The sequence below is a fragment of the Leptinotarsa decemlineata genome, unplaced genomic scaffold (assembly GCF_025532065.1).
Source record: "Leptinotarsa decemlineata unplaced genomic scaffold, Ldec_3_MD MMD2_tig00026340_RagTag_RagTag, whole genome shotgun sequence".
In the NCBI taxonomy this organism is placed as follows: Eukaryota; Metazoa; Arthropoda; class Insecta; order Coleoptera; family Chrysomelidae; genus Leptinotarsa; species Leptinotarsa decemlineata.
The window spans coordinates 12,658,108-12,670,411 of NW_027412694.1; the positions used below are offsets into that span (position 1 = coordinate 12,658,108).

Consider the following 12,304-nt stretch of genomic DNA (forward strand, 5'->3'; position numbering starts at 1 on the left):
ATATTAGTGAAGTTATGTTTAGTAAAAGCTGAATGTTTTACTCTCATCGCAGAAAGTGTACAGATAGCCGTCATTTTTAGCTACTTCTGCTGTGAAAAGTTTCTGTTTTCAGGCAAAAAATTGGTTCGCAAATTTGAACGATGTGGTAGTATTGTGCATACAATTATACCTGTTGGGCTGTTTAATGATTACTTTAATGAGTGAATAAAAGTGTAAAAACGGTTTACATTCTTCAAAAGAGAATTGAAATAATTATAATTTATGGAGCAGGTGGAAAGTGCGCTCGAGGGCGGCATGTCTTGTTAACAAAAGACATCCAAATTGAAATGTAAGTCACCGATATGTGCTTGATTTGGTGAATGAGTTTTACGAAACTGGTTCAGTGACAAACAAAAAAAAAATAATCCCAGAATATCTACTAATTGAAGCCTCTCCAATTGAAGTTTTGGGAATATTTGATGCAGAGCCCACGAGCTCTTTATGATCAGTATAAAAACAGACGGGAATGTCACGTGAGACTGTAAGAAAATAATTGAAAATGCATAAATTTCATCCTTATGAAATACAGATTCTCCAAGAGCTCCACGAGGATGATTATGATAGAAGAATAAGAGTTTTGTGAAATTTTGTCTTATAGAGTCAATACATCCCTAATCTTCGGTTAAACATCTATTTCAGCAATAAGTGTTCAGTTTTTCTGAATAGCAAAGTTAATAGACGAAATTGTCGCTATTGGAGTGACGAAAACTCACATATTTTTTGGTAAGAGCACACACAACACCCACAAAAAGTTAATGTTTGGGCTGGTATTCTTGGAAATGTCATTATTGGTCCATCATTTCTGGAAAAAAACCTGACTGGCAATCTGTACTTTGAAATACTTGAAGAGACTATCGATCCTCTTATAACTCACGAGCTAGAAACACAAATGGATACAGAAGATAATGAACTTTTGCATAAGGATCTGTTACATTTCCAGCAGGACGGTGCTCCACCTCATTATTTTGTTCCCTTCCGACAGTGGTTAAATTGGCCTCCGAAATCACCGGATTTAACGCCCTTAGGTTCCTTTCTTTGGGGGCATCTTAAACACAACCTTCCGATATTTGAGAACTTAAAGGACGAATTACAGCAGCATGCCAGTCAATTCCTAGTGAAGTTTTCGGTAATGTAAAAGGGGAGTTCAAACACAGACTTTACTATTGTTTAGAGCAAAATGGACGACATTTCAAACAGTTTATAAGATAAGTGTAGGCAGATTTGATGTTTGAAATGTATTTCTCGCAAATTAAATTTTATTTTGTGAAAGGCTAATAACCAGAAAATAAAAAATCCCACGTGCAATACATTTATTCCTGTCATTCAAGGGTTGGAATAGTGCCACCTACTCTTCTAACTATTTTTATTAAACGGAGTCAATACAATAATGCATCTCAGAACAGGCAAATTCTAATTACATGTGTAAGTTTAGAATGCTATTTTTCGGAAAATGCTCATCAAAAAATAAAATTAGTCATGGTACCATTGGAAGCAGAATTAAACGTAAATCAAAATGATGTGCCACTAGGGGGGTCAAAATTCTAAAGGTGACATCTACCCCTCCTAGGAAGTTGAACCACGAGGGCTACAAATAATCCTTGAAAGTGTCCCCCTTGACATTAAAATTGACCTGTTTTTTTTGATTCCTCATATTTTTTACTGGAAGGAAGATATTAAGGGTGAAAAGTTTTCAAATTGACACCCTGTATAAATAATCTGATAGTATAAAATGAAAATTAGGATGATTGTCAGGGCTTTCTTTCATAAAAGTGATGAATACCACTGTTGATGTTACTGTTGCCATTCTAGTTCGTCAGAAGACGTGGCACTATCATTCACATTCATAACAAATTATTAAATTTATTGCTCTATAATATTGTATACCTACTTTCCACATTTTTTACTACACTTTTTGATGCACGTGATCAATGCATTTTTTCCACTTTTCCAACGTGATGGTAGTTATCATATTATGGAAGATGTTTTTCACGTCAGCAAATTTAAATGTAGTGTTATGCCCAGAAACTAAATTTTTTATATCAGCCCAAATTAACTCAATGGGATTATGTTCGCAGTGGTATGGTTAGTCTTAGTCATTCCATCAATAATATATTTATCATAGTTTTTTCCGCGCTCATTAATTATTGCTGAACGTTTTTTCATCAAAACTCAAAACAGATACCTATCTGTACTTCTTAAGCTGAGAATTTATTCACTTCTTGTCTTAATTATATTCGTGTATATGTATATGAATTTCATACCTTAAAGGTAGTGCCTGTCGGACCCTATTTCTGCTACAATTGTTACATATGGTGAATTTTTGGGTTCCTAGACGGTCATCTAGGAATAGAGTCACCTTTTATCTCAACACTCCGCGAACAAGTACAATGAAAAATCCCCAATTTATACAATTTGTGATATCTCTAATTCTGTTAGTAGTGTCCTAGATATAATCATCTGCCAGAATATACATATCAAAAGACATTTCTTAGCTAACTGGAAGTTCTGTTTTTAATTATTATTATGTAAGTACATATTTGTAAATGCCACTGTTTCTCCCTATTGTGTAATTGGGTTCATGCTGTAGAATTATTTATGAAATGAATAAATAAATAAATGAAATAAATTACCAACCAATAATTACTCCCCACACTGTAAAGTGAGTGACCATTGCGTTCGAGAATCGTGTGCGCCAAGTAGAAGCAATTAATCAAGAATGACAGCCTCCTGCATTTGTTCAGTCAAGATTTTTGCCTTACTGAAGAAAACCGCATGACCTTCAGATTCGGGAATATTCAGTGCCAATAACTCCAACAAAGAGAACAGCTATTTCGACAGAGTAATCCAGATAGATATTATTATTATTATAGTAATTTCAATAGAGTGGCCTGGATATTCTGTGGAGTTCGAAAGGAACATCTAGTTCCGTCTCATCAGGAGCTGAAAACCGACAAATATCGACTCGCTTCGATAGTCGCGGAGCACTACATCAGACTAGCTAATTTGTATCAGCCGGAGGGTGGTGAACGATTAGTTCCAAACAATTCGGCAATTCTCATTTTCCACAACGTATTCAATATTCCCCAAAACACAAGAAAACATCAGTGTCTTGTCAATACTGTAAAAGTGTCGAAGATGATAATATATGAAAATAGGCTGAAACCGCATAAACTGAACCTGACAACAGCAAATGTACTTGTATAAGGATCTCAAACGCCTCGTGGTATGCTCTACACCTATACAATCGCTTTTATTCACAGAAAGTAACCAATTACATACAAATAAGAAATATACATTAATACAAAATTCGTATATCTTCACAGTAGTAGGTGTAAAACTATAAAATAATATTAAATGATATAGAAATAAAATGTTTTGTCTAATTTCCATTTACTTAATGTATTGATATTAATACGACCAAGGTTTCGGTTTTTACACCATTCTCAAGTATTCTAACACTACTGACCTAAGATAAATATCGGGTTATATATATCCGAGAGTAGATAATAAGATATATACCTACATTCATCAATACCAACTACATAAACTGTGATTAATTGCATTGTCATCTTTATAAATTCAAAAGTGGAGACCTACACAAATCTGTTTGTTCGTTAAGGGTTCTATATTTTGAGCTTTTAATTGATTTCCATGGCTTCCATGCCACTCAAAATATAGAACCTTTAACGAACAAACAGATTTGTGTAGGTCTCCACTTTGAATGTATAAAGATTACCAATTAACCACAGTTTGAAATTTACGTAGTTGGTATTAATGAATGTAGGTATATATCTTATTACCTACTCTCGGATATATATACCCCAATATGTCTCTTAGGTCAGTAGTATTAGAATACTTGAGAATGGTGTAAAAACCGAAATCTTGGTCGTATTGATATCAATACATCAAGTAAGTGGAAATTAGACAAAGTATTTTATTTCTATATCTATATCATTTAATTGAAGATGAATTTCCACAAAATAAATAAGTCATCAATATCACAAATTATAAAATAATACATCAGTACATAATAATAATAATAAGTTGATGACTTGTAGAACTTTTGACATCACAGTAACAATTTAACATTGACTCAAACTTAAATAATATTCTCGAACCTTCAATTGAAACAAAAAATATATATAAATATCAAGGTGACAAAGACAAAAAATTTGTTCATTAGTCATCACCCTTAACTAATTTAAGCGAAACTACATGAGACGTTTCAAAATGGTTTTTAATTTTTGATGGGATGTAGACAAAATATCGATTTGATGATGGTACTTTTTAATGTCGCAAAAAAATTTACATAAAGAAGAATTTTGAGACAAATTAGTTCTGCGAAAAGGTTATGTGAAATGAGAAATTTGTTCTAAATGACGGGATAAGAACGTTGATTTCAATTTGGTTCAGTATATTGGCATTATCTAGAGAATTGGAGATGATTTCATGTAAAAATAAAATATCAGAGTTCTACTTGACAGGGATATAATATTGAAATGTTTTCCCACATTTTCAATGTCGCTGTTGTGATTGAAATTTTGTTTAAAACAAATATATTTGAGAAACTTTTTCTGGATGTTTTCCAGGCGGTTTATATAAGTTTTGTATTGGGAACACCATATAATAGAAGCGAAATTTAGCTTACTATACACAAATGCATTATAAACACAAATTGAAGATTTGATGTTTTCAAAATCTTTACTTGTTCTCATTACATAGCCCAACATCTGTGAAGCGGAGTTTGCGATTGATTCGACATGTAGATCAAAAATCATTTTGGATTCAAATATAATGCCTAGGTCCCTAATCTTACTCACTATAGTTATTCGATCATTTTCCATAGAGCAATCAAATTGTACCAAGTTGATGTTTGTTATAAATGTGATTCATTGGCATTTTTGAAAATTGAAGAATAAGTTTTAGAAAGTCTATTAAGGTCATCTTGGATCTTGTAACAATCATTTATTGTATATAACAAAAAGTTGGCATAATTGAAACACTACTTTATATTATTTACATACATGAAGAAAAATAAAGGTCCTAAGTGTGATCTTTGTGAAACACTTAATGCGACCGAAATCCTTGAACTGTTACAGATTGGGACCTGTATTTTACATACTCCACTCATCTTAGAAGTTAGCTTTGTACCCCAACCTCAGCAAGCCGCTTGAGAAGAAGATTGTGGATAACTTTATCGAACGCCTTGCTGATGTCAGTGTAAATGGCGTCAATTTGTAGTCTGTCGTCTATACTACTGTAGATATTCACTATATTCTATTAAATTCGATACTAATGATCGCCCTGCAAAGAAACCACGCTGTTCTGATGGATTTCCCGAGAAAATGCATATACTTCCGCGTTTTTTATATGCAAGAATTTTGATGTTTTGATGTTCAGCTACTCGATGATAAGTTTTCAGTTGAGATGGAATATTTATGAAATTCTATATGACGGAATTGACCGATACTTGATGAAAATGTATAACTAACGTATTCAAAAAACACTTTATTGTGACATTTTTACTAAACGGTTTTACAAAAATTAAACGTGTTTCGCCATACAATTGCTTCTTCGGTCGTGTCTTCACTAACTTTTTTTCACAATATGAGAGTTTTAAACAATACAATGCTTACAGATGGAAATAACTGCAAAAAAGTTATCTTAGTCTTCTAGCTTCTCTTTCGGATTCCAGCAACGTGAGAATGTCACCTTCTCTGACAGGCCCCTTAACGTTCCTGATGATTTGTCGGTTTTGTTCACCGATGAATTCAACTTTCACCTGGGTACATTGTCCCTGGGATCCAGTTCTTCCCAAAACTTTCATGACACGAGCTAGGACTACTGGTTTATCCATTTTGCTAGTAAGAAATTGTTTTCGTAAGTCCTTACAACACGTAATGATCGAGTTCAAAGACTCAAAAGAGGTTAGAAATGTATTATTATTCTTCTTCTTTATGTTTGTTTCTCCTCTACTATTAGGACCCTTCGACCAAAGAATGAATGACATTCTTCTGATATTTACTAAACGTACACTTATGATGAGTAGATTGACCCATTGAACATGACTAATTCTACATATTCAATGCTCAATATACCTTATTCTACAATTTGAAGTACCTACATTTCAAGTATCTGATTTTAACTAAGTTTGTAATGAATTAAATTACCCGAGCTTATGTCCCAGTTTCCACATTCTAACGGGAAGTTATTCAATTCTAATTGATCATTCAGTAAATTACCCGAATTCCTGAATCTATTGATTCCATCCACCCGTCAATAAAATTCACCACTGAGGGGGAGATAAGTAATTCAATAAATTACTTAATAACCGTTACAAAAGTAACAATAAACATGAATTTGCAAGTTTCCACAAACCATCGAACACGGACATTATCATAGATAATTTTTCCACACACCCATACCAGCATAAAGCTGCTGCATTCAATAGTATGCTTCACAGACTATTGAATATTCCACTATCTAAGAGTAATTTCCAGAGAGAGCTGAGTTTGATCAAACAAATTGCGGTTAACAACAGATATAAGGTAAATATTATAGACTCCTTTCCAAAAAACTACAAAAGCAAGCCATGGACCTGGTCTACCCAAATTCAAGATGCTATAACGTCAATTATAGGATATTGTCATATTTGGATGAACCAACCATTTTTTCTTCAAAAAATCCTTAAACGTAGTTTACAAAACGGATAAAAGTCAAAGTAAATTTATTAAAAACCATAAAGACAAAACTTCGGTGTCGGATAGATCAGGAGTATATAAGCTGACTTGTGGCTCTTTTGCTTAAAACTGTATATTTACCAAACAAGGAAAACATTTTTCCCAATGAATTCAATTGCATAGAAGTAGTTTTGTAAATAGAAAGACCAATTTCACATTTGCAAGCCACTTTTTAGCAGACGTACATGAGTTCAATTATGAATACGATGTGTTACATTTAGAAGAGAAGAGTTTGAAACTCAATCTTCTGGAATGTTCAAAAGTCAATAGATTCAGGAATTGGTGTAATTTACTGAATGATCAATTAGAATTGAACAAGTCCCCGTTACTAAATATTTTTTCAAATGTGGAAACTGGGACATAAACTCGGGTAATTTAATTCAATACAAACTTATGTGAAAATCAGGTACTTCAAATTGTAGAATAAGGTATATTAAGCATTGAATATGTAGAATTAGTTAGTGAAGACAAGCCTGAAGAAGCCATAGTTTAACGAAACACGTGTTACGTTTTTATGAAATTGTTTAGTAGTTTAGTGAAAATCTCACAATAAAGTGTTTTTTGAATATGTTATGAGATTCTGTTCTGTATTCTAAACAATCTACTTTAAGGTAAATTACGAATCATTATGAATTGCATTAGACAACAAACACCCTTCATTTCAGTTGTCAATTGTCATTTTGTCGAGTGTCCAATAAACAATGGTTGAAAGAAAAATAGATAAAAAAAAACAATTTATTAAAGAAATATCACAGAAATCCAAATAATCTTAAAATGAAGTTGAAAAATTTTGCTTTTTTATACCTAGGACTAAATGACGTCACTATACTTCCAACATACCTAGCTGATTTCTTGAAATTTAATGCACATTTGTCATTGTATTTCTCTGGAATATTAATCCATCTGAAATTAATAAAAATAAACAATAAACATGAATAATAAAAATGAAATAAAAAATAACCATGTGTGAACAATTCAAAGTTTTTGGAAATGAGATACCAATGTTTTTACCTAATTCAACCACGAGGTGCCCGTTTTTCGATGGGTAAACTATTTCCCAACCCTCTTCAGATGTGAACCTTTGAAAATATTGTATCCGGAAATTGATAATCTTCTGGATAGTTTTTTAGCGTGAGTTTTGTGTTCAATAAAATTGTATATAATTACGTCAGACTATAAGGCACTCAATTTTGAAGGAAAGTAAAGCTAACCACATCATTATGTGGTTAGCTTTACTAAAAACTCCAACGATTTGAACACGGCCATATGTACAAATATTTCCAATGTAGTACGTTTCGTTTTCTTCGATCTTCAAGAAACGCTCTTGACGATGTCCAGCTAGATGATACCCTGCTTACAAGACCGGAAGGGGTCATTCAATACAGGTCACAACTTATAAATTATTTAATTTAACTTTGAGATCATGATTTTGGTCCTAAAAGAAGTGTGCCCGTTCCAAAATTGAGGATCGACTCTTTCAGTTGTATAGCCAATTGCATATGCAGGAAATTTTCTGTGAAGATTCCTGCACTGACGCCTGTCGGATATAATATAACGCCCTTCGTGGAATTAGCCAGGGGAGTAGTTGTTTTCTGATACGCGTCAGTCCATTCAACCTACTGTGTAGGTATATCCGAGACTGGCTTGAACGTTTAAAGTTCATTTCTTTAGATATGTGAATACAGATATTTTTTTCTATACCACAATAGTTTCATAACTTATGACTGGAGTTCCAGCTGAAGTATCAGAAAAAATAGTACAGTAAAAGCTTTCTCGAAACGGGAACAATTCCAGCTTAATGAAGGCATCAGTCCTTCAAGAAGTTGTTACTCTCAATTGATGATTTTTATGATAGAACAAATCATTCCAATGAACTCCCGGTATGGTTAGAAACATTTTCGAAAGCCGCAACTTCTTTCTTTTTCTTAATTTTCTTTTTCATAATTATGTTCTGTTACCCACCTTTGCCAAGGGGTGCAAGGGGTTCTCTCTTTGAAGCAAATAACTTGGATGATATTGAAAAATATTGCACCAATTGTGTTGGCTGTTTCACTGTTTACGTTCTGTAAACACTTCCTGAATGCCGCATCGCAGTCACAATGCGACCTGAAAATAACGAAAAAATATTTCATATGGCAATCTGATGCAAAAATAAATCCGAAATGTAATATAATGATTATGCTGCCAGTGAAAAATTCATAAATTTTGTAAATTTTGTTTTCGAAATTATTCAATACACATAACTTGAGGGTTTTTGTGGCATATTTACAGAAAAATACATCGAGAGTAGAAACGGCCATCAGTTAATTATCCGGTATATCCGGTGACCTAAATACTATCCGGCCGATTTCCGGATTCAAAAAAAAATATGTTTAGGAAATTAATTGATTTATTTAGTTAGTATCACTTAAGAAATAACATCAGTAATCACCCAATGATTATTTAACTTAGGGCACTCAGGGCAAATTATGCTGAACTAATACTAATTTCTCTGCATCAAGAGGTAGTAACCGGCTTCGCTTGTCTTAGTAAATAAGGCGAGCTTTAGAAAAAAGCCTTTCTCTGTATACTGCTACAAGATGCCAAAAGATAGATGCACTGCAATCAATACTATACAAGTCAATGAATGACAATTGTTCGCAAATGACGCAAATTTCCAAAAAAATTCAAATTGGACCTCTCTATCACAGTAAAACCACAGTATACTCTATATACAGTAATCCCACTTCTGGTGATTTTTGGTTTGAATTTTCTACACGCAGACCCAGGAGTTGCAGTCTCAGGTCTGCGCAAACGACGAGTTCAAGACAGGCACGCAACCCTTCCATAGTTGTTGAATTGAATTGAATGAAAATATATTTTGTCACATCCGAATATGAACATCTGCCGATCCCATGAATTTTAAAAATCTACTTAATACATAGTTCATCATTGTCCAAATGATCTGGGTTACTTGAATATTACACAAATGCAAAATTATCAATTGTACAATTTTCTCAGGTGCCCAACATGGTTTTCATCGACTGTATTTTTTGGGCAGTTTATATAAATAGTTGTTATGTTGAGCAGTGTTTAGACGCTTTGCTTGAAATTGTAGTACGGAGAAATGTCATTTGTGTTAAATACATCAGCATTGTGAACCTTTCAAACAAACTGTAGTGGATGCAACTCTCCAACAATACAATATTGAAAAAAATACCGAAATTTTTAAATTATTATTCATAGAAAATCATTCGTTTCCAAATTAAACTCCTGACTTCAAGCATTTACTTGACTCTTCACAATCGATATAAAAAAACATGATTTTTGCAACGAATTTCGCAAAAAATAAGACAAACCTGTTATACACTTTTATGAATATATAAATGTGTTATTAGAACAGATATATGATTTTATGCATAATTATATATTGTTACATTTTTCCCGTAGGTTGACCAATAATTGACTACACTGAACAATAATCCAATTTAACTTTATTTCACTTTAAATACAACAAACTCTTCAACAAAAACTTCAACTATTATTCGAATGTCTGTCGCCTTACTAGATCGCTTCGCGTACCGCACTGTAACTTCCACTTGACTGCCTCGATATGCTCGTGGCTAGCGTTTATATATCGTAATCGAATCCGGTAGAATATTCTTCGAAATTCCATCGAAACCAGTAGCAGTATTCTCGAAGCAACGCCACGCTTGGAACGGCGGCGAACATGGAACATTTGCGAGCTCTTAGCTACGTCACAATTGGTTTATGGCTACCAATGGCTCTTTAGGGCATGATTTACAACAGTATTGATTTAAATAAATAAACTAGAGAGAAAACATAATGTTATTGGCATGAAACCTGAAACTTGAAAGAAATATTTTCATCTTCTTACAAAAAATTGTAGAAAACTTCCTGAAGAAGAAAAAAAGCAAGAAAGCTCCAAACAAACTCTTTACGAGTAAGTGTAGATTATGCGTAGAAGGTACTTTCAGATACAAACTAGAAGAACAACCCCCCTCGAAACAACTACAGACACATGAACATTGAATTACATAAAAAAACTCGCGAAACAACTACTCTTATATTAGCATTGAGCATTGATTTATACGAAAATCACTTTTTTCTATTCAGTTTGAACTCCATTCGTTATGGAATTGAAACAGATATCATCCATAGGAACGCTACACAATATAATATGCTGGCTCTTCAAAAAATAAGGCGAATTTTAATTTTTCTCGAAAAATATTCATTTATTAACCAATTTCTATTTCGTCCCCTCAGATATAATAATTGACAATTATATAAGGTTCGTCTACACTTGTGTCCGCGTTTTTTCCAATTATCGAAGCAGTTCCTAATATGCACTTTTTGGTATGTCCTTGAGCTCTCCCAGAAGAAAGTCACAGGGGGCGAAATCTAGTGTGTTGTATTTGGCCAAAAAACAAGCAATGACGATTGAGCGGGTGCATTATTGTGATGCAGAAGCCATGAATTGTTTTTTTACAATACTGGACGTTTTCTTCATATTGCTTCTCGCAAGCGGCGCATAACTTCAAGATAATACTCCTTATTGACTGTACGCGACCATCTGGCAAGAATTTCTGATGCATGGTAATCGAATAAACAATGAGCTAAACCTTGATATTTGATCGAACTTGGCATGCTTTCTTTGGTCTTGGCTCTTATGGGCTCTTTCATTGGAATTTTTGGACTTTGGTTTCTATGTCATAACCATATATCCATGAACATCCACGAACATTTTAATCTATTGTTGATGTGCTGGGGCATTCTAGGAGAGCATCGTCATTCACATCTTCTCGATCTTCTGTGAAAAACTTGTACCACTTGTAAACACTTTTCTGACTAAGAGTAAAATCATCGTATGCCACTGTCAACATTTTGGGTGTTTTTGAGCACTAAATTCCTTTTTAAACACAAAATTTGGTACAAATTATTTGATTCATTATTTTCGATAGGGGAAAATCGCCGAACACGCAAAGCACTTCCATGCCTGTCACCAACAAACTGAATATGTTCGAGAAGAGTGTACCAACACTACCAACATACCAACCGATAGACTGTTTTCGGAGTACTATTTCCTCGTTCACTCCGTCTGAAATGACACTCACGGTACTCACGAAGAGCTAATACTCCGAAACTGATCTATCGATGGTCGTCCCGACCAAATGGAAATACTCTCAGATTTTCTTATATAGGAAGTTACTTGCGTGGAATCGTCCAAATGAAAGATGTTGCACAGCTGCCTGATGGTTTTTCTTCAGCTTTCTGTGCGGCACTAGCTGGGTTAGTTGTTAGTTTTCTGTCTGGTATCTGCCACACATACCTACAAAATCGTAGGTTTACATGAGAGGCAAGGTTGAGGTGTTTTCACCTGTAATATGCACCTCTCCAGAATATTCTTACTCCCACCCAGGAGTGGAGTTGCTTCCGGACTTTGTTTGCAGGTGGCACAGTGGTACATCCTCCTGAATCAACTGGAGATAGAGCTTATGACTTGTAGGAATCAATTTTGTCCGTCC

The 12,304-nt window shown here is 33.9% G+C and overlaps 2 protein-coding genes across 7 annotated transcripts in view; both read right to left on the reverse strand.

Annotated features, from left to right (window-relative positions):
- LOC111505208 (phospholipase A2 isozymes PA3A/PA3B/PA5) overlaps positions 1 to 12,304 on the reverse strand; it is a 63,661-nt gene that overhangs the window by 5,715 nt on the left and 45,642 nt on the right. For 5 of the 6 annotated variants that reach the window (XM_074183451.1, XM_074183448.1, XM_074183446.1 and 2 more), the window contains exons 5-6: positions 8,742 to 8,885; positions 7,501 to 7,682 (exon numbers count right to left, since the gene is read on the reverse strand). In XM_074183451.1, the coding sequence (XP_074039552.1) occupies positions 7,529 to 7,682; positions 8,742 to 8,885 (298 nt within the window). In that variant the 3' untranslated portion in view covers positions 7,501 to 7,528. Of the gene's footprint in view, positions 1 to 7,500; positions 7,683 to 8,741; positions 8,886 to 12,304 lie in introns of those variants that run through there. The other variant, XM_074183450.1, reaches the window with a different exon arrangement.
- Positions 5,535 to 5,975, reverse strand: LOC111505210 (small ribosomal subunit protein eS28). The gene has a single exon (XM_023159984.2). The coding sequence runs from the start codon at positions 5,894 to 5,896 to the stop codon at positions 5,699 to 5,701; it is 198 nt and encodes a 65-aa protein (XP_023015752.1). The 5' UTR covers positions 5,897 to 5,975; the 3' UTR covers positions 5,535 to 5,698.

Bases quoted from the DNA above. Each gene is read 5' to 3' on its own strand.
- LOC111505210 (XM_023159984.2), bottom strand. From the start codon at position 5,896: ATGGATAAACCAGTAGTCCTAGCTCGTGTCATGAAAGTTTTGGGAAGA.